At 38.8% G+C, this 23,716-nt stretch overlaps 1 protein-coding gene across 6 annotated transcripts in view; it reads right to left on the minus strand.

The window, feature by feature from the left end:
• Positions 1 to 23,716, minus strand: part of LOC115620487 (tolloid-like protein 2) — a 77,739-nt gene that overhangs the window by 42,301 nt on the left and 11,722 nt on the right. For 5 of the 6 annotated variants that reach the window (XR_003995220.1, XR_003995219.1, XM_030513721.1 and 2 more), the window contains exons 2-4: positions 20,468 to 20,630; positions 10,476 to 10,538; positions 1,255 to 2,316 (exon numbers count right to left, since the gene is read on the minus strand). Coding sequence is in view for 4 of the 6 variants with exons in the window: in XM_030513721.1 (XP_030369581.1) it covers positions 1,255 to 2,308 (1,054 nt within the window). In the remaining 2 variants the exon portion in view is untranslated. The remainder of the gene's footprint in view (positions 1 to 1,254; positions 2,317 to 10,475; positions 10,539 to 20,467; positions 20,631 to 23,716) is intronic. The other variant, XM_030513720.1, reaches the window with a different exon arrangement.

Consider the following 23,716-nt stretch of genomic DNA (forward strand, 5'->3'; position numbering starts at 1 on the left):
AGCCAGCAGCTCGGCACGCTAATGGGCAGCAACTCGCAAAATTGTCTTAAATAATTTGGTGCGTTTTTAATTAATAAGTTTTTGCAACAAAAACAACAGCGTCCCTTTTACCAATTTTTGAATAGGTCAGCCTTTTGTATTTCAGCTGCTCAGCAGCGCACAAGGAACGCGCCTTGCAATCCGCCTTTTCAATAGGGCCACTTGACCCAACATTATGATAATTTCGCCTTTTTCACAAAAGAAATGCTAACAGTTTTAGACGCCCAGTCACCAATAGTAGATCATTAAATTTGTCCCTTTTGGAAAAGGATGGCAACAGCCGCTTGTAAACGTAAGGATTAATTTGCGGTTGTGGTGGTGAAGAGAGTTATAATTTTCAAGCGTATTAGGTGTGGGCCATTTTAAGAGCTTTAATTTGGCCCAATGGAATGCAGGACAGCTAAACAGCTACTCTAAGTGTTCAAATCTGTAAATCAGATACTGCGATACCCTCATTGAGCTGATTCCATACCAGTTAGTTCATAGTATAAGGTGTGCTGTCTTGCAGGCCAGTCTTAAGTGATAGTCACAGTAGATTAGGTCCTGTATTTTGACGATGTTAGGTCCAATAGGACCAACTACCTTATTTGCGAACTTATAGTGTATATATGTATAAATACATGTATTTATATCTTCCACTACATAATTTGTAACACCAAAAAGAAAAGAAAGAAAAGAATGGTACTGAGAATATTTCAAATTGCCTCGAAAAAGAAACTTGTCTTTTCTCGGTCTTAGAATATTTCGAATCACAAATTCGGTTATTCTAGCTTTTACACTTTTCAAGATATTTGCGTTCATATAGACGCATAGCAGAATATACTATATACATATTCCTTATATAAGTACCCTAACATATACTTATATACTCGTATATTTGCACGTCATTAGTGCGCCCCAAATTAAATGGTATGCTAGCTTACTGCATTAGGTTTCCATTCTTCTTTCTAAATTATTAAGTGTTTTGTATTCGGAATAGTAAGGAATACGAAAACATTAAATGCTGAAATAAAATGAATTCAATAATTCAATTCAATAATAACTGCTTGTATGCAATAATCAATTTCAACAAGCAAACAAACTAGCTGAGTCAGCGCTGAGAAACAAGGGCAATATTTGGGTCGGTGAATGCCAATAGTTGCCGTAGTGGCTTCGACTTGGCATTAATTATTGGAGAGTGCAAGATTGAGGAATTGTTCTAGCGAGCAGACTCACCTGCATAGAATAAAGGCAGCAGATTGAAGATGATAATAAGCGGAAGTATAGCGCGAGCAAGTTTTTGCATATCCATGAAAAGGCTGGCAGTTTTGGACCTGGAAGTAGCAGCCAGAGGGACATCAGGAGCAGACGTCGTCGATGGCCAAGTGGGGGCGCAGTGTTGATAGAATTTTCGTTGTTTTGTTGTAATTGCAGTTGCAGTTTTTGCTGTTGCTGTTGCTGTTGGCAATAATGTTGCAGCAACAGTGACGGGGCCGTGGATTTTGGAAGATAAACGTGATTGTATTGCAGGCTCGTAGTATGCCTTTGTTTTTGCTGTTGTAGCAGTGTCTTTGCTGTTGTGGTTGTGGTTGTAGTTTTGTCTGCAGGTATCAGCCTGCTTAGAAATCCCTGTAAGAGCAGCGGCAGCCACATCAGAAGCAAAAGGGGCGCACCCAGAGCTGTTGTTGTCATCGCTATTATTATAATCATCATCATCACCATAAGCATCCCTTTCCCCATCACAAATCTTATTAGCACCATGTGAACTTGACCGCCAGCGCGCGTCTGCGATAGGATATTGCTTCTGTGCCCGTGCTTCGTTAGTACCAACGTGCAACATTTTGTTGCTGCTGTCGTCGCTGTTGCTGTTGGTGTCAGCGTTATGTATTGTCCATAGCCAGTTTGACGCACCTTTTTGACTTCCGTTCGTTTGTACATCATCTGCTCCTCTGCTTGTTGTTGCCGTTGCTGTTCCTGTTGCTGTTGCTGTTCCTGTCGCTGCTGACGTAGCTTCTTTTCCTGCCTCGACTGTTGCAGATGTCGACTCGTAGGACCATGCTGCTGCTTCCAATTTTCTTTGTGCTGGGTATTGCGTTGACGGCTTTCGGCACAGAAACGGTTCACTTTCAAATTGCTTCCGTTTAGTTGAGAGCTTGCTGCAGTTGTCGTCGTCAACGTAGTGTTGTTGCGAAAGTTGGCGTGTTGTTGTGTTTGTTGAAGAAATAGACTTATTTGTGATTGTTGCTGTTGTTGTGGTGTTATAGAAATGTCGTATCTGTGCTGAGGCCATGTTGTGCCCTAGAAAATAAAGGAAGTGAACTGTAATGTGTGAAGTGCTAACATTCAAAGAGTCTATAATCCAAGTCCGACCCACACTCATCCACACATTCAGGCACACATATGTACAAACGCACGGAGAGCCTTTCCTTCGGCAACACGCTTGATATGTGAGTAGTAAACAGAAAAGAACAAAAAAGAAAGAGATCCGGGGGCAACCTGCTTAAAATTAATACTAGCATTAAACCATAGCTATGACGTAATCGTGCTTATCATCGTGGCTGAACTAAGCTTATCCTATCTTCATTATAGAAACTATTTAATAGTTGAATATATTTAATGACAAAGTCCTTATAGCTTATGGATAGATAAGCCTCATCACAAGACTGTACAAAATTATTTCAAAATGTGCTCGAAGACTGTGTGGAAAATAAAATTTTAGACAACAGTTCTATAAAAGAAGGAGTAGAATACTCTAAATTACAACATTTGAGAGCATCCACAAAATGATTTAATTCAAAGCAGGACTTCAATGAATATTTGAATTTTGTAAAACTAGCGAAGTCTACATGTTTGTGGCTTTACTGTACACGCCAATTTCATGGCAATATTTTGATGATTCGGTTGGGGAACGTAAGTGAGCATTGATCAATGGTAGGTGGATGGCTGCAAACTGTTTCAGCTGTTCCTTTTCCCTATTGATTCCACTTAGTTCGGTCCTTTGATCCCGCCCACTTGCACCCTCGTGACTGGCCAGTGCCTTTGCATGCGTTTTCGGATTACATGCCGCCAATTTTGTGCACAAACGGAAAAAATTGTGTATTTAGGTTGTCTTTTGGGCTGCTTTTTAATCAATTTTGCCTTTAAAAAAAGGCTTGTGGGCCAGCAGAACATGGCCAGCGGGCAGTCCCTTGCCTTTTACAGTTTTTTATACCATTTGTTGTTGTAGTCATTGTCGTTGCTATCCCAAATGAGGGTCAGTTTTATTTGCAATTTCCGTGCTAGCTTAATTTATATTTAAAGCTACTTTAGTAGCATTGGTGGATATATAACTGTGGTGTTCATGTTTGATGCGCAAAACTAAAACGGATCAAAAGTATGGCGTAGTATTGGATTTCATTGTCAACTAATATGCATAATAGTTTTTCCTTTTTGTTGTTGCATAAATTATATTTAGACCTCTTTTGAAGCTCCACCATCGTAGCCTGATAAATAAACTATGCGTCCCATCTTACAACAATAGGTACGTATTTGAATATTTTTATACCCTGTACCCGTAGGGTAAAAAGGGTATATTAGGTTTGTGCAAAGTATGTAACATGCAGAAGGAAGCATCTCCGACCCCATAAAGAATATATATTCTGAATCAGCATGACGAGAGAAATCGATCTAGACATGTCCGTCCGTCCGTCCGTCTGAATGAACGCGAGGATCTCAGAAACTATAAAAGCTAGAACATCCAGATTCTCCTAGGTCCGAGAAAGGACGAGTTTATTTTATTTTTTGGAATTTTCCCCCCCTTCCCCCGCTACAGAATTTCGTCAATAGCGTCCACATTTCAAATGCTACCTAAACCAAACTTTGCACACATAATTTATATATATGTCTACTGTTGTTCAAAATTTTATTCAATTCGGTCAATTCTAAGAAAAGTTATTAGCGAAACAAATTCTCGCCAGTACAACCCCCCCAAACTGCAGCAACAAGTTCGCTCTTCTTCTTCCTCTTTTTGTTGCTGCTATGGGCGCATATAACTCAGTGACGGAAGTTTACCTGGGTACAGGGTATTACACTGTCGGGCTTGCTCGACTGCAGCGTTCTCTCTTGTTTTGTATTTATGCTAAAACATTTTGGAGATTCTGAAAGCTTTTTCATGTGAACTTTTAGCCAATACCCAGACGTGCAAGCTAGTGTCGGAAAAGCTTTTGTAAAATGTAACTTTACAGAAAGCGAGGAAAAGCTTTTGCGATTACAATGTAAGGTTACATTTTCTGCTGCTGCTAAGTAAACGACAGAAGTCTACAATTAACCATTTACATTTACAATGTTAGCTAACATTTTTTGCTTCTGCTATGTAAACAACACAAGCCTACAATAAACCATTTACATGTACACTGTAAGCTGACATTTTTTGCTTCTCCTATGAAAACAACAGGACCCTACAACTAACCTAGAACCCAAATACTTCTTAAATAGGTGTATTCTACCCTAGACCAGTGCATTTGATGCTAACATTTTGGCCGTAGAAAGACCGAAATGCATGCATTAGGGACAGGAGGATGGATGGATACAAAAATACGTTTTACTCACTAAATTGCGATTGTCCCTAATTGTACTTGAAATTGCAGCAATGTGGAATACGAAAAACACAGTAAGAATAATAATGTAGGAGGACGAGACGCTTAGCCACATGCGATATGCAGGCGCGGTGGGAAACCTGAGTGGACGGAACGCCCACACGTAACTAGCAGTGGCCAACTGGCCCATAAAATGCTCGTGGTCGACGAAAAAGTCCAGCGCACGCACACCTATGCATACAGCTAGGCCACATGTAAATATAGTTAACGCAGTGCGAGTGGCGTATGCCAGTGAGGCCATTCAGAATTTGCCAACCGCTCAGTTTTTGGGACTTTATTTTGCTCATTTGTTTGTTTGCTTATTTTTGTCTGCAATGCTGCTGCAACACAAAATGTCATCAAGTGAACACACGTAAGCAGGTGAATGGTGCCAACAGACGTGCTGTGCGCTGATCTGTGAGTTTGTGTGGCAGTATGTGAGTGTGTGTGTGTGTGTGGTAAAAGGATGGTCTCAATGTCTGCGACCGATGCGTATTACATCTCAACCCTGCCCATTCATTTGGGCTGCTAGCACACATACACATGTGTGTATGTGTGTGTACGTAATTACAAACACACATGCGAAAATGTGCTCTACTGAATAATTGAAGCAATAACATCTGCTTGGAGTGGCAACTAGCGTGTAGCGCATTTGTCGCTCGCTGTGATGTCCTGCACAAATTTGTTGCCACATAATTGGAAAATATTCGCTGCACTCTGACAAACCCACATGCACACACATTTTGTCTACACAGCCAGCGATATACACACAATAATTGTAATTGTAGATGCCAAAATATTATGACGCACTATTTCACCTTAAAATGGATCTGTGTTGGATTTGTCGAAGTTTTTTCATTGATCATATGCATAATTTATTTTTTAAATGCATCATGCATTATATAATCAAAATTGTAAATTTTTGGCCTCCCTTTGGTAAAAGCTGCCTGCGCCCTTGCTATTTATACATTGCCTATAAGATAAATTTAGTTTCCGCTTTTACAAAAATAAATCCTGATATCATTACGCTTCTCCAACACGTCTATATTTTTATACCCTGTACCCGTAGGGTAAAAAGGGTATATTAGGTTTGTGCAAAGTATGTAACATGCAGAAGGAAGCATCTCCGACCCCATAAAGTATATATATTCTGAATCAGCATGACGAGAGAAATCGATCTAGACATGTCCGTCCGTCCGTCCGTCCGTCTGAATAAACGCGAGGATCTCAGAAACTATAAAAGCTAGAATAACCAAAGTTGGCATCCAGATTCTCCTAGGTCCGAGAAAGGACGAGTTTATTTTATTTTTTGGAATTTTCCCCCCCTTCCCCCGCTACAGAATTTCGTCAATAGCGTCCACATTTCAAATGCTACCTAAACCAAACTTTGCACACATAATTTATATATAATTGTCTACTGTTGTTCAATTTTATTCAATTCGGTCAATTCTAAGAAAAGTTATTAGCGAAACAAATTCTCGCCAGTACAACCTCCCCAAACTGCAGCAACAAGTTCGCTCTTCTTCCTCCTCTTTTTGCTGCTGCTATGGGCGAATATAACTCAGTGACGGAAGTTTACCTGAGTACAGGGTATTACACTGTCGGGCTTGTTCGACTGTAGCGTTCTCTCTTGTTTTCTGTTATGCATATGTTAGGATTCAATTTTGGATCTTGTATTTGGCTTGGATTCGAAATAATTGTTTTTTTTTTGAGCGTACATAGTTTTAATTGCAAACATTTTGCCCAGAAGAAATTTGATGAAGAGCGTGGCAGAAGTAATCGTATCAATTTATTTGTGAGTTTTTGAGAAGAGAGAAAAGTTTTACAGAAGTAAAAGTCCGTCCAACAGAAAATAATATGTTTGCAAGAAATGGATTAGCGCCATTGACAAGACTAATTATAGATTTATGTTTTAAGAGATATTCGGCGTCAGGCTTGAATAAAATGAGTTCCCAAGAAAAATCGTCTATAATCATACAATTGTTTATCGGTTTAGTTTAAGAAGAGTATTTAAAAAGATATTGTAATTGAAAAATTCTAAAAAGTCATCATGGTGGCTCAGACCTTTAAAATTGATCTCAACACTATTTTTGGGGCCGGTTTTTGTGGTCTATATTTACCCTTTTCTATTGCTGATATTTGAGGAAGGATTTACATTTTGCCCAAACAGAAACTTTGCAAAAAGCCTAGATATCTGACTAATTATACTACATACTAAGGATACATCTGACTTAAAACAACCTCTGTTGCATCTCCGCTTCCATTTGGCCATTTTAGCCTAGAGGGCACAATAACAGCATAAGCGGCATTGGCCAAAACGACCCCACAACGGCGGCGACGAAAAAAAAATGGAAATGGAATTTGTTTTGTCATTTTTAATGTTTGCCGTGTGTGTTAGCGCGCCACGTTTGTGTTCGTTTATGTGCATGCACACACACACAGAGAGCAAAGGTACATATTTGTATGAATGTAGGTGTGTGCTTGTGCTCTTGTTTTCCTAGGCAATGCACGGTTCTGTGTGGCTGTGGATGTAGGTCTATTTTTGATGAGTTGGCGAATTGCGGTTGCGTTGCTTGGTTGGCTGCTCTTCACACTTTTTATGCTGCGGTTACTTTTTGCAATTAGTTTTTATGTAACGCATTTGTTGCATTTCACACACACACACACACACACCCTTACACAAACGCCATGTGTATATATTGATTGTTGCTGTGATTGCGCTCTGACCAACGGTGGCTGTAATTGTGGCCTGCGAATCGGGCCCGACCGTTCCATTTGCATCAGTTTAACGAGCGCACTCGCCTGTGTATGCAATGGAAATTTTGAATGTGGAATTATTGCACCACGCCACAAATTTAAGCTTAATGTATAATCCACAACTAAGCAGCACTCTGGCATGCTGGCAAAAAAGAAATAAGCCGCAGCCAATTAGAAGCAACTAAAGCGCAGTTGCCGCAACTACAAATGCAGTGCTGCCGCTAAGGATGTGTTTCGAGTATGGTGCAGGGAGGTGGATAGCTGGCGAGCAAGCCGTTTCAAAGCAAACGCTAAAATAAACGGGGAGAGGAAGAACACTTTGAGGGAGCGACAAAAAACTTTTCCATTAATGGCTGCTGAAACTAATGACTACAAGAGGCAACCGCGCCAACACTCGAGTGCAAATTGTGTGCCAGTAAATGGACATGGATTCTGGATTCTGCAGACAAGAACACAGCTAGCTGGCCAATTAATCTGTTTGGTTGCACCATTTTAACTTTAATAGTGTTCGCCTTCTACTTCTTACTTCCCAAAGTCCTGAAAACCAAATTTCCATATCCATAAATATTGGAAAAAAATTGAAATTACATTTGTGCTAATAAGAATAAACTCTTTTTTAAGTTGTATTTGTATTTATCTGTAAGTTTAATTTAAGTTATTAAAATATTAACAGCACTTTAATTAAAGTGTATATATCAGATGAAAAACATCCATAACAAAATTAAGTTACATTTGTGTTACCTTCCCTGAAAAGTGTAAAGGTACTTGTACATATATTATTTTTGTGCCCTTAACTGTAACTTTTTTACCCTTGCAATGTACTTCTATCGCTTTTAATTACATTAAATTGCTTGCAAGACTGTTTGTTATATCAACAAGGTTAAAATTATATAATAAGCTTCCAAAGAAACAAGCCGACGAACAAGTCGAGACAAATCGAACTTTTCAGCTTTAACAACTGGGGACATCAGGCTTTTCCAATGCATACGGAGAGCAAGTTTAATAAAAGTTTATAACAACCTACAAAGTAGCCATCTTACTTGTAAGCTAGTCTGGTATTTATGACTTTAATCTTTCGCTAATGAAATTCTGGAAAATCGATGCACTATATTATATGGCTGGCATTTTTTAAGAAGGAAACTGTAAGATTTAAACCAGAATATCTAGTTTTACTTTGCAAACAGTGAAAATAATTGTTCGAGGAAAGAGGTATATTGCATTTTCCCTCCGTTAAAAAGACGACTTCACCTAACTACAATAAATACTTCGCTTTGTAAAAACCTTGCCTTTTATTTAAAAATCATTTAAATTGACTCTGTGTGTCACATTGGGAGCAGGGAATAGCAGCTTAAGTTGTCTCTCTAAGAGGCTTAAAAGCAAAAAATGATTATGTATCAGCTTAGAAGAGTTTATTAGTCATGTCAATATTTAGAGCACTATACAAGTTTAATTCAAATTGAGTTGATTGTTAAATTTAAGCCAGAAAGAGAATTTGTGTATCAGAGTGTGGGCTATATCAGCCATATTACCGTTGATGCTGTCTACAGTATTAAAACTAACCGAGCTTGAAACGACACCCACATGCCAACATTGAAAGCATAAAAGCCAGTCAACGCGTTGACAACAGTGCGTATGCGTGTTAAGCGAGTGCATCGTTTGCACTCTTTAAATTTTCGTTTTGTTAAGCTTTTATTTCGTTTCCGCCATGCAAGTGTGCCAACTATTTGGCTGCCATAAATTTTGCATTTTTACCTTTCCCGTTTTTGTTTGGCGTCGTCATTTTGTTGCAAGTGTAATGCAACCGCATCGCACTATATGTGAGGGTGGCCGGGTAGAGGGCTGGTGGTAGACTATAGCCTTTATGGTGTGCAAAATACAAAATGCAAAATGTTGGAGCCAACGCACAACTTCATCATCGTTTACATGCGCAACGTCATCCGCACGGCAGGGAGTGGAAATTAGCGTCGGCATACATACCCATATACATACTCGTGCATAGTATATAGTTGTAAGCTGATGTGTGTGTTGCTGTTGGTGCAGGGCTTGTGACAAATGGTAATTTAAATTTGACTTTTGTTGTCATAGGAAGCTTAAATTGCCATGTGTGTCTGTGACTGGAGGAGTGTGTCGAGTGCGTCGAGTGTGTGGAATGTGTAGAGCCAAAAAGGCATTGTGCGCTCATTATGATTAAAAATAATTTGTAGTTTTTAATTAGAAAACTTAGCACAGCTGGCTGGCATGTGCGAGGTTGTGGGACACTTGAAGCCCGTCGTTATGCAATGCACATTTCACAAATTCTAAATACTTTCATAAATATGCAATGCGTTTGCTAATAGTTCGGGGCATATGTGGCGTATGCTTAATGCATGAGCTCTGCGTTTTGCGGCGCTCTGGCTACGTGTGAATGTGAGTAAGTCTTTGTGTATGTGTATGTGTGCGTGTGTGTGAGTGTGGATTGCATGTTTTGTTAGCACAGTTGCTGGAGCGGTGCATATCATAAAGTGTTTGCAGCTCGAAAGTACTTTCTTTGTTTGCCCTCGAGACGGCTGAGAGCGCATGCAATATTTTACTTTTCCCATTAATATTTGCTAAAAAAAGACAAAAATTATAATAGCACACACATAAAGTTATGCAGGAACAAAATGAGAATCTCAAAAATACATTCGTTTTTAATATACTAGTAGATAGTGTGCAATAACTTTCTGCAATTTTAAACTAAACCTCTCTATTATGCAATGAATGCATATCTAAAGCGAAAGTGCAATTTTAAGGCTGCCAAGTAGTAGAAAAATGTATGCTTCTGTATTTAAATGTTATTTCATATATGTATATATTTTATAATTGTACTACCCCACATTCCTCACATTCCCCAACATTCTCCTTTTGCATATTACAATAATTCTATATTTCTAAATAACATACTCGTATTTATAGGCACAACATCCCAGAAAAGTTGGAGAGAAGACGCAAAGTTCTAGAGAAGCTTATAATAAATCAATAATTATAGATGAGAGTTTTTTCTGTTCACTCTTCTTATCATTCATAATAATATTTATACTTAATGTACAATAGTTTTTTTTAACTCACCATATCGTCTGCATTTAGAGCGTTAGGGTACAACACGTCCTAATCACGGCAGTTATGAAGTTTCTGAAAAATAAATAGTAGATGTCCATAATTAATTTTGAAATATTTTTTTGTTGTTAGGAATCTTCAGTAAAGCTTATTTTGCACTCAATAAAAGGTGTAACAGACAACAAAAAGGATCAACAATCTGCATACCAATACTATATATTCGTCTGCCAGTAGGAACACAACGATCTCTGAAAGTATGAGACCTGAGACTACCACCAAGTTGTAAGTATGTTCTTCAAATTCCGGGACAAAATGAGTTGGTTTTCTTTTTACCTTTTCAAAGATTTTCATTTGTTTTGTAAATTGATTGTAATACTGTTCATAGAGCTAAAAAATACTGCCATCATCACGTTATGGCAAGTTTGAAACGTCTGACGAAGTCAACTCAAGAAATGATTTTCTGCTTTCGCGTAGAACCTATCGAAATGGTTGAGAAGAAAGAACTGGTCCACCACCAAATCGAGACAGCACATGCTTCCTTTAGTCAGTGTAAAGTTAATATTTTATAAGAGACGCTGCTGTAAATACACTAAAAGCCTTGTTCTCTTCCCACAGTAACCTGTAAAACTTTCTGGGGATATACTAGTAGCAAACAACAGGGAGTCACTTGCAACGAAAACAACAACAAAAACTCAACTGATGTCACTCAAAAGAAAAGTTGTTGCAGCTTGAGTCCGACTTCAGTTTAACTTTTGGTTTGTGGGTGTGTGTGTGTCTGTTTCATCTCTGGATATACATATAGTATGTGTATGTGAATGCGATGCAAATGCTCGCACAGAACCAGAACTGTATAAGGGCGTGTCAAATGATTCGGAGCTCGCAAACAAAACAAAGGAAGAGCAGCTCGGGCTGAAGTAAATAAAAACTTGCGTTAAATCAATTTCAATGTAAGGAAAATTAAATGGCGTCTGCAACTTGTGAAATAGATAAAAATGCCAAGCCATGTTGTGTCTGTGTGGGCGGTGGGAACGGTTGAAGGAACGGTTGGAGGAACGGTTGGAGGAACGGTTGGAGGAACGGTTGGAGGAACGGTTGACTGCGTCGGCTGGGGGCAAAGCCACAAACAAATTGTAAAAATGTTGCGTATATCGAGGTAAACAGGCTGACAGCCAAGGGGGGTTGGGGTACTGCCAGGACGGGCTGGGCCGGGACAAGACAAGACACGACAGGACAGTGAAAGGCGTGCAGACAGCTGCTGTTGCGCTTTGGCTATTGGCAGCGCTTTGAGCAAAGTCCCAGAGCAATTTATCATTTCTATGTTTAAAATTTATTACATTTATTTTGCTTGCTTTTCACTTTTTAACTGTTTTTCTTGCGCCATTTCATTGTTGTGCGTGTGTATGTGTGTATATGCGTATATGTATGTGTAAAGTATGTGGGTATAATATAACGCTTTCTTTTCCCAAGTTGCACAAACAGAGGCAACACTTTAATCACAAGTTAAGTGGAAAAACAAAGAAACCAAAAAGTCGCTAAAACAGATGCCATATTGTTTCTAAAAATTTGGGATTTTGTCTTTCGGTATTAAAGCGATATGGAAAAGATTTGGTAAAAATGATGTGAAATATCATAATTCATGTTTATAAAAGTATTGAAGACATATTGGATGTTGAACAACATAAGTTATTAATGTTATTAAATATAAATTCAATTAGAATTAAATTTAATTCGTTTACTTTGTGTAGATGCTTATAATCAATGTATACATTTTTAAGGCTTATTAGTTCTTTCATTAATTCAATTCAGTTTTCGAATTTATGTCCTTTTCAAAGGTTTTTCTAACCACTTAATATGGTTAAATTAATATTTTAACTATAAATCTTTATTAAACATATGTATACTCTCTGAAGGCTTCAGATTTTAAGTAAAAAGGGTATGTAGATATGATAATATGTACTTGTATTTATTTATGTGTTGATAGATATGACTGCACACAATTTTTTTGTTCACAACATAGTCTGGGTGCACCTATTCATGTGATCAGCATTGTCAACTGTGAGAACGACCGTATCTGGCAGCTGCCTGCTGCCTTTAGACGCTCTCATAATTGAATTTATTGCTGGAGCAATATTCATCAACGTCAAGAGCCTGGAGAGTGCTCTGTCGTCTGTTCCCATGAAGCGTTACTTTAAAAATGTTAAGCATTCGAAAGTGGAAGTGTCGAAGATAATGTATGTAATGCATTGTTGACACTGCTTGGCTAGGGTCTGGTAATTGAAATAGTTTCAGAACTACCAGTGCCACATTCCTCTCCCCAGTAGCGGGCCTAATTGCTTTCGATATCAATTTTCCAGCCAATTTTTGTGCCAGCTTTGGCCGCCGCTGCAATGAAATCCGATTGGAATGCTTTGTTTTTGCCCAAAACGAGAAATGAAATTGTTTACAAATTTCGTAATTGCCGTTACTGTGGTTGTTTCGCTGCCGGCCCAAAGCCCAATGCCAAACGTGCAGTCGCGATGCTGCCAAAAGCTGTGTGCAGCTAGATATTTTGATTTTCATTCTGTTTTTTTTCCTGCAGCTTCCGTTTTTGGCATCGCCTGCAATATTGATGATAGACCTGGCTGCCCATGAAATATGCAAATGACGCAGCGGCAATGACCAACATGAATCGCCGCGCCTCTCATTAACAATGTATCAATGAATTGCAATGTAAAATACGGTCATATGCGAAATCGTATATAACCATTATTCTGTGGCATTTTGCAGATTTATTCGCAGTTTGGGCAAAGTGCAGATTTAAACTCATAAATCCGCTCATTGCTTAGAAGCTAAAAACTAAAAACTCCATTTTCTACATTTACAATTTAAACAAGAGAGAACGCTACAGTCGAGCAAGCCCGACAGTGTAATACCCTGTACCCAGGTAAACTTCCGTCACTGAGTTATATGCGCCCATAGCAGCAGCAAAAAGAGGAAGAAGAAGAGCGAACTTGTTGCTGCAGTTTGGAGGGGTTGTACTGGCGAGAATTTGTTTCGCTAATAACTTTTCTTAGAATTGACCGAATTGAATAAAAAGACAATTATATATAAATTATGTGTGCAAAGTTTGGTTTAGGTAGCATTTGAAATGTAGACGCTATTGACGAAATTCTGTAGCGGGGGAAGGGGGGGAAAATTCCAAAAAATAAAATAAACTCGTCCTTACTCGGACCTAGGAGAATCTGGATGCCAACTTTGGTTATTCTAGCTTTTAAAGTTTCTGAGATCCTCGCGTTCATCCAGACGGACGGACGGACGGACATGTCTAGATCGATTCGTCTCATCATGCTGATCAAAAATATATATACTTTATGGGGTCGGAGATGCCTCCTTCTGTATGTTACATACTTTGCACAAACCTAAAATACCCTTTTTACCCTACGGGTACAGGGTATAAAAATCATTTTTCATGATTCATGATTTAAGGGAAAAGAACGGTTGGGAAATTTAGGCCCCACGTGGGGTAAATTTGCGATCAGAAATCGGAAAGAATGTGGACCAATTAACCAAAACAACAATGGAAATAACTTCTGATTCAATATTTGGCGAGGATATCAATATGAAGTTTAGAAATCCCTATTAGAAAACTTTTTTCAAAGTTTCAGAAAGCTAACCAAAAACTTGTTATTCAAAATATTTTACCACTAAAGCTAATGTGATGAAAAACTTATGCTATGTTACAAGTATGTTTCCTTAAACCTCAAATCTCTTCTCTTTTGTCCAAATTGGCAATATGCTGTTGTTATTTTAGACGTTTAAGGAAAGGTCTATTCAATATTTAAGCAGCTAGACAAAGGCCTAATCATCCTTTCGTTAAGAACCAAATTTAGGGATATTAGACAGCAAATTTGATTCAATTTGCGGTTTCAATTAAGCTTAGAACATTGAGTTTTAAAAACAACAAGAGAGAACGCTACAGTCGAGCAAGCCCGACAGTGTAATACCCTGTACCCAGGTAAACTTCCGTCACTGAGTTATATGCGCCCATAGCAGCAGCAAAAAGAGGAAGAAGAAGAGCGAACTTGTTGCTGCAGTTTGGAGGGGTTGTACTGGCGAGAATTTGTTTTGCTAATAACTTTTCTTAGAATAACTTTTCTTATGACCGAATTGAATAAAATTGTGAACAACAATAGACAATTATATATTAATTATGTGTGCAAAGTTTGGTTTAGGTAGCATTTGAAATGTGGACGCTATTGACGAAATTCTGTAGCGGAGGAAGGGGGGGGAAAATTAAAAAAAATAAAATAAACTCGTCCTTACTCGGACCTAGGAGAATCTGGATACCAACTTTGGTTATTCCGGCTTTTATAGTTTCTGAGATCCTTGCGTTCATCCAGACGGACGGACAGACGGTCGGAGGGACGGACATGTCTAGATCGATTTCTCTCGTCATGCTGATCAAGAATATATATACTTTATGGGGTCGGAGATGCTTCCTTCTGTATGTTACATACTTTGCACAAACCTAATATACCCTGTACCCGGTATAAAAATAAGTGGAAAATCTTAAGTGCGACTTTTAAATACTCTGTACCTATGTGTGTGTATGCGTATCTGTGTGTGAGCATGTGGGAGAGCCAAAGCATATTCCTGGAATAAATTGACCTTTCAAGAAGAAACTGATCAACTGGGGCTTGGACGGACAGAGAGTGCTAAATCGGATTGTGCGGTCTGCCGCATTTGTTTCTGCCTGTTACATTTTCAACCTCTCGCAAGCCTAAAATCCATACGTATACTCTTGTTCGTTTCATGTACAGAGTATAAATAGGTAATGCAACTCTGCAAAAAGCAATGGAGAGGAGAACATCAAGTGCTTTCAATAAATTGGCGTGTGGTTATTGATGACAGCATTTGCATATGGTCTAAATAAATTCAATGAGAGCAATTGAAAATGTCACAGCTATTTAAAGGCTGGACGCATTCACAGACCAGCGGCGAAAGCATTTCGGAACGGAGCAAAGCCCAGAAATATATGGATATGGAATCCACTTGAGCGCAGGAGCGATTCAAATATGCGAATTAATAATTTTATTTTGCTGTCGTCGCTGTTTGGCAAGCACTCGAAAACACCCACTTAATTGTTGTTGGTATTGATCGCACAGTCACAGGTGTCGTTTGTTAAACAAATCAGGGAAGGAATATCAATTGCAACGGCTGTCAATTGTGGCCATGGTGTACAACTGGTGTCAACGCCATGACCTGATATGTGAAATGCTCGCCTGCCATTTATAAATGCTGCTTTAATGCGTGTCATTAGAGTGCAACAAGGCTGCACATCAAGGGCAATCAATTCGATATGCAAGCAATGTCCTTAGTGCGTGTGCGTTGTTATTGCCTTCATGTGCACCTATTGTTGTTGTTGTTGTCATTAGCTCAGTTTCAATTACTGCCTTTTGCATGCGAACACGTGCCCGCAATCAATGCCAAGCGGAGAAGGAGGCAGGAGTTAATTCCTCACACGCTCCTCTGATGACCATGGGGCACAATGGCCTACCTATCTAACCAATCCACAAAGCCATAGACGTACAGGACACCTTGACGGTCTCAAATGAATTTGCATGATATGCATCAAGTCCCCTCCTGATAGGTGAGCCCAAGCTACAAGATTAGGCGACAATGCCCGAAACATGTACTGAGAGCTGGCGCCCAAACTCACATTTGCAACATAAATTATCAAAGTGCTGGTAAATTGTTTGGGCCCCATGCAAAATGGGCACATAATGCCAAATTTATTAGAATGTTGCGTGCTGTCAGGCGATGCATGAAGCATACCTAAGCAGTGCAGTGCCCGTTGCAAAGCCAATCGGCCAGTTATGCCATGGCGGAGTACACTTACACAAGGACTTTCGAGAAGAGAGTTAATGTAGTAGTGAAATGCGTTTTTGAGTCGGAAAGAATAGCTCCAAATGTGCTGCTTGAAGTTATTCACAACAAACATAAAGTTCTGCTGAACAGCTATAAGGGCATTATCCTGCTGGGGATCAACATCAAACTGCATCTCTTAGCCGTCAAAATGATCGGCGGATCTTTAATCCGACAGCGAAGTTTTAATCCATAATAGTAGGACGCGCCGTCTTCAAAAGCTTGTAACTCCTTTGAGAACATAATAAAAAGCTGCTCTTCTACAAAAGAAACTAGTGAGCTCGACTATAAAATTCTCTCATTATTTTATTTATTTTTAGACAAATGAAAGTCGTAGCATTATGGTATACTATCCTAAACTTATATGTGAAGCGTTGCTTTATAAGAAACCCTAAGCAGTTGTGAAATATACAGCAGGAGGTTGCAAATTGTGGCTAAAATAGTGAAGAAAAATCATTCACATACTATTCAATGCGTTGCCTCGTGCTTTTAGTGCTTATGATGATAGCAATATAGAAGGCAAATCCTTATTTTCGTTTTCTTTTCAACACAATGCTGGTACTATTACTACTATTACTATTCTTCTGAACAAGTCATTTCCATTATGTTGTCGTTAAAAAATCTACTTGCCCAATAAATAAAATACAATTTTTAAGAGGCTTAATACAAATATTAAAACAAGAAAGGAATGCTAAAGTAGAGCAGGCTCATCTCTTAAATACCCAGTACAATTTAATTAATTAATGAAATTAAATATAAAATATCCCATACATGCATACATACATTTACATCAGAATCAAGCTATAACTCGACTCGGCTTGTCCTCCTCACCAAGAATATATATACTTTGTGGGGTCTGCCACGCCTCCTTCTGTGTGTTACATACATTCGCAGTAAACTAGTATACCTTTTTACCCTTTGGGTACAGGGTATACAAAATGAAAGCTTATAAATTTACAACTATAATATATGTTAGGTCTAAAACAATAACGACCCTGGCACAAAGACCAAAGTCTGCCAAGTCGGTAAGAATCACAATAAAATTGAAGACAACCAATGAAGCTTTTATGTAGCAGTGTACCGTTTCCTTTATGTGTCGCATGCAAATGAGGTCACGGCAGCAACTATGGTGCTAAAGACAAGCCAGCACCAATGGTTCCGCCCCCTTCTCGTTGCCTTTGTGATAATGCCACGCCCCCTCGTTTGTCGTTCACCTTGTGAGTTGAGTTTCGATTAAATGCATCATTGCCTTGCATTTCAAGTGCCACCAGCCACCAGCCTCAGCACAGAAAGGTGCAGCTCTAGTCGTGCCCAGCGGGCTGCTTTAGTTTCGTGCACCTTGTCAAATGGCAGCCATGCAAGTGGCGTTCCCGTTCGTTGTCCCTACCCTTCCAGCACCTTCTCGCCCCTTCCCTCCCTGCAATGCACCACAGAAGAATACCGTGCGCTTGTACGGCAGTTTTGTGACATTCCCGCGTCGTCATGTGCCTTGCTAACAATCTTGTACTTGAACGCGTACTCGAGTCTAACTATTCATGTTGTTGTTAGTGTTGCTGTTGTTGTCATTGCCATTTTTCCGATGTCCTCGAATGCGCGTTACGAACTTTACGGCATTGCGGTGGGATAAAGCAGCTGAAGGCTTTGCCTAAAACTTTGAAAAGTGATTTAGACGCACATCCGGTGGAAACGCAAGGTTTCCAAAATTCCAAATTGGGATTAAAAACTGCATTATATTTGTGAACGGAATTGGGTTAAAAGTGCATTTCCTATATGAATAACGGAATGATAAGGGAAGTCACGATCAGCTGTGATACAAGATTCAAGATGATTTTGAATCGGAAACATCGTCCCAAGGCAGACTTTACTCGAAAAAAAAAATGGGAGGTTTCTACAGTTGTTTGCAACAGAGAGCAATTGCATTTACAACCCCCCTTAGAAATTTCCTTCTGGCCTCTTGTATGGAAGAAGATACATAGTATATGCTAAGTATTTGGCTTCAATCCGATATTCGAAAAGGGTCCCAGTTTTCGGCCTCATCTGAAAGCTAAGGTAGAACATGAGAGAACTCTACAGTCGAGAAAGCCCGACGGTGAAATACACTGTACCCAGCCAGAGTTCCAGCACTGAAACCGAATTTGATGCTGCAGCTTGTGGGCATAGGTACCGGAGTGAAATTGTTTCGCTTATTTTTTTTAGAATTTACCGATTTGGATGACATTTGGAACAAACGTAGATAATTATACTCTGTACATGAAATATACAGGAGTATATTAGGTTTGCGGAAGGCAAACCCCACAAAGTATATATATTCTTGATCAGCGTGACAAGACGAGTCGATCTAGCCATGTCTGTCTGTCTGCCCGTCTGTCAGCCTATCCGTGTGTCCGTCCGTATGAACACCTGCATCTCAGAGACTATAAGAGCTAGAGACACCAAATTTTACACAAAGATGCCTTATTTGTGTACGCTATACGAGTTTGTTTTATTTTTTGGATTCCCCCCCCCCCTTTCCTATGGGGACTTTCCCGATTTTCCATTCGTATAATCGCCTATATCTCGGAGACTATAAAACCTAGGGACACCAAATTTTAGTCCCAGATGCCTTATGTGAATTCGCAGAAAATGTGTATTTTGGAATTTCTCTCCCTCCCCCCTCTCCCCCGCAAATCGTAACTCCCGTAATTCTTGGAATTTTTCATTGAAATTCGGAAAATACCTCCTGTTAGTGATTATGAGTCTGTGTGTCGTTTCATAATGATAGGCCGATTTAACAGGAAGTTATAGCCATATATGTGTATATGACCAAGCAGTGACCGCAGCTGTTGTTGTTGTTACTGCTTTGCATAGCCACACATACACGCCTAGATACGCATATTTATACTACACATATGTACAGAGTATTTCAAGGTCAGGATACCCGACTTTAGCTTCTCTACTTGTTGTATATAGATTACGTGTGCAAAGTGTAGCTTTGTGGACAATATTGACGAAATTCTGTAGCGGGGAAGGGGGGGAATTCAATTCAATTCGCGGATCACGTTTCAAACTCGTATTATGTCGGTACTATTTGGTATGCATATATGTAAGATGCACAAGAAAGCACCCTTCTGAAGGACTTGTTTATATTCCTAATAGGCATGACCAGAAAAACCGTTGGAAATTACTGAATCGAAATTAACCAAAGCTCTACGTCGAAACGGTTCTATTTATTAAAATTGTTTTGAGTACAGTGTAAAATGCATCACGCGATAGATGAGTAAGATAATAATAAAGCCCATATCAGAAATTGCAGACAAATAACAAAGCAGGATCCATGTATACACGTATACAGGAATAACATTTTTCTTGTATTTTGTTCGACACTGACGACGTTTACTTAAAAACACTTCTTTTAAATTTAGAAAGAAACAGGCTGATAGGAAATCCATCTTTGAATAGGTTTGTAGGAATGCGTTCAATTGCAGACAGACCAGAAGCAATGACCAATATATTATACTACATAAGAGTATATAATCTTAGCTTTTCCCTGTTAAAAACCAAATGCCTGTAATCTCGCTTTCAACAAAGAGCGCTGCCGGCAGAAGTATTCTTCTGATGCGCCGTCAATGACAGTTGTATGCAACATTTCCTTTTAGTATTTGTTGATTAGCGCAATGCACAAAGGCTGAGAAGCGGCTGCAGGCTGACAGAATGGAAGACTGACAGGCTATCTTGGCAAGCGTCGGCTTGGCCCAAATAAATCATTGCCAGAACAAACACAAAGCTTTGGCAATGTCTTGCGTCTTTTCTTTGGAAAATGCCTCGTTGATTTTTAATAATGCAAGCCCCCGTACGGGTACAACACAGACATAGATACAGATACAGATAGAATTGAGGCAGCGGCGAAATTAGAGCGCGCTGGCAAATTGAAAGCAAATGAAATTCAACTCAATTGCAGTTGCGCCTTAGTTCTATTGACTTTGCGCATAACTAAAGCAATTACCCGCCGGGCACACCCATCCCTCCCCGCCCCCTCCCCAGCGCACATACAATCACATATATATCCGACATAATTAGAAATGGAGCCCCTGCCCACGGTTCTCATTCCGTGCCGTACTCACATTTCTATGCTCGTTGCGTTCAGATGCATTTGCAGTTTCCGTCTGGCCATGTCCTTCCGCTACATTTTCAGTTAATTGCTTCGGTTGTACGAAAAAAAGTCTTTTGTTCCTATGTCGAAATTGTTGTTGTTGCTGTTGTTGCTGCTTCTGCAGTAGTTGTTGGCTGCAACGAGACGGAGACGGAGACAGAGATAGAGTGGATGAGTGTGCTGTGAGACTGAAATATGACACATAAAACAGTCAGGCTGTGTATTATTTGTTGCTTCTTTTCTGTTGCACGCTTGGGAGCGACATTTGTGCAACTGTCACAAAAATAGTTTCATCTGCCTGCACGGTTTCTGCTCCAGCTGCGACGACCAAGCTCGATCAAGTCAAGTATACAATATGTATGGAAATGCTGAAGCGGGGCCACAAACGCAAAACAAAATATAAATGGTTTTGACTTTGTTGCATTCTCTGCTTCTGTCCATCAATCCCCTGGTACCTAAGATTTGACAAATTTGTTATGCATTGTTTGTCGACTATATAGTAGCGTGGTTGCGCAAAATGCTTCTTTCAGCCATTATTAACGACGCCTTTTAACCCGACTAGGATGAGTATTAGGGAGCACTTGCAAATTCAGTCCTTATGAATGTTTTAATATAAATTTTCGAAATTTTAAATATTATTATGTACATGTAATTTTCTCTTGAAACAATCTTCTTTGAAAAGTGGAAGGGCATATATTATTGGTGTGTAAACAATCCATTAAGGATGAATAGTAGAGCGCATGTTATATTTGTTTAATGAGTAAGATGAGAAGAAAGCAGCTCGTCTTTATATTTTAATCACTACACACAGTTTTAGAACTACATGCGCCCCCTGGTGGCGCTATCTATATGTCGACTGGTGCGTTAGAATCTGCTATCTTTATCGATTGTCTAATGAGAATTTCATGACATTTCATCGATTGGAAGTGAAGTTATTGCGTTTTAAGTGCCAGTATGTTTGTGTTAGGGACAGCTGGATCTCAGAGACTCAGAGATCTCAGAGACTCAGAGCTAGAGACACCAAATTTTGCACAAAAATGCCTTATGTGTGTACGCTGTGCAAGTTTGTTTTATGTTTTTGAATTTCCCTCCCATTTCCCTTCTTTGGGGGATTTTCGGAAACGCCGTACGTTTAATCACCTATGTATATCTCCCAGACTAAAAGACCTAAGAGCAACAAATTTTATTCCAAGATGCCAAGATGTGAATACGCAGAAAATGCGTATTTTGGAATTTCCCTCCCTCCCCCCTCTCCGTCGCAATCCGTGATTTTTCATAACTCCCGTAACTCTCCGAATTTTGAACTTTAATTTATAAATAAATATAAACAAGAAAGGAATGCTAAAGTCGAGCAGGCTCAACTCTTAAATACCCTGTACCACCCTACAAAAAAGTAATTAAATTAAATAATTAATTTAATTAAATTAATTAACTAAATTAATTTAATTAATTAACTAAATTAAATATAAAATATTCCATGCATGCATACATACATTTACATCAGAGGGGGGGAGTGGGGGGGTGGATCAGAAAAAATGAACAAACTCGTCCTTTCTTGGTCTCAGGAGAATCTGTATACCAAGTTTGGTTATTCTCGCTCTTATACTTTCGGAGATCATTGCGTGCATGCAGACAGACAGACGGACAGACAAGCGGACATGGCTATATCGACTCGGCTTGTCATGCTGATCAAGAATATATATACTTTGTGGGGTCTAAAAAGCCTCCTTCTGTGTGTTCCATGTGCACTCGCACAAAACTAATATACCCTTGTACCCTTTGGGTACAGGGTATAAAAATACACCCAGTTAGTGATTATGTGTCCGCATGTCAATTTTCATAGATAGACCGGTTTATCAGGAAGTTATAGCCATAAATATATTCGCTGCCCAAGCGCTGCCTGCAGCTGTTGTCGATGCTGGTGGTTTGGTTGACTGCAAACATGCTCCCACACACACGAATAGATACGCATAGACGTGCATACACTCACATAAATGTGCAATTATACACCCTTTAAGTGAGTACGAATACCGAGTGTTTCGACGTCGGGACCCTTTAGCTTTAGCTTCTCTACTTGTTTTAATAATCACATTGCGTAATGCATATTTATATATATTTATTTATATAAAACATTTTTATTAGAAAGTAATTTTCAAATTCTTTTATTATTATAATAATATCGCGTAATATAATTATAGCGTAGATCAATATTGATATTTTAAAAGTGAGGAATAGCTGGTAGAACCTACTTACTTGACACATACCTAACGACCACGTATATCAAGGGGTTACACTTGGTATTTATACCACACAACTGCTGAAAACTTACTTAGGAATTGTAGCGAAATGTTGTCTCTATTTTACATTTGGAAATACTCGAATTAACTATTAAAAATATTAAAATGTAATATATTTCTAGTATATTTCAATCAACTACAAAAACTTCCATTTAAAGTTAAGAAAAATATTCAATTTTATTATGAAATAAAATAAATTTGTTACTTGAAGTGAGCGCAAATTAAAACTAAATTAAACATGACACACTTTAAAGACAAATATTTGCACTTAGTTTTGAATAGTATACATATTTAAATCAATAGTTTAATATATTATTAGTTATATTTACTTGGTTTAATTTGATTTTAATACTAAATATAGCATTGAATTGAATGTGAAAATATTTATTTTTAATATGCAGCGAGACTTTTATTAGGCGGAAATAGAAAATATGTTGGATTCATCTTATTATACTGATAAGGAAATACTAGGTCCACACTTGTTCTTTGAACTGTCTAGATTTATACATACATACATAGTATTTTTTAGGGCTATTTAACAATATTGTTCCTGCTAAGCGTAGTCACGACTCCAACATATTTTGATTTGCAACAGCTATTTGATGGTGCATAAGGACATAACTACCGGACATATGTAGTATATGCCATGTGACTTAGTTAGACGTTTTCTATTATGCGAAGCACGTACATCCATAATTTCCGTCACTTACCGAATGGGCAAGGGCTATGCAAATGATGTGTATGTGTGTGTGGACGCACTGATTTCCGAAGAAATGTGTCCAACACAAATAGTCACAACTTGGCGTAGCATTAAAATGAATCACGCATCAATGAAATTAATTGGAAAAGTATAGACCAGATCGGACACACATAAGGCAATGTTAACTAAATGAAGCGAGTGTGCTCGTATCAATCATAACAAT

The sequence above is a fragment of the Scaptodrosophila lebanonensis genome, unplaced genomic scaffold (assembly GCF_003285725.1).
Source record: "Scaptodrosophila lebanonensis strain 11010-0011.00,11010-0021.00 unplaced genomic scaffold, SlebRS2 tig00000024-arrow-pilon, whole genome shotgun sequence".
Classification (NCBI taxonomy): domain Eukaryota; kingdom Metazoa; phylum Arthropoda; class Insecta; order Diptera; family Drosophilidae; genus Scaptodrosophila; species Scaptodrosophila lebanonensis.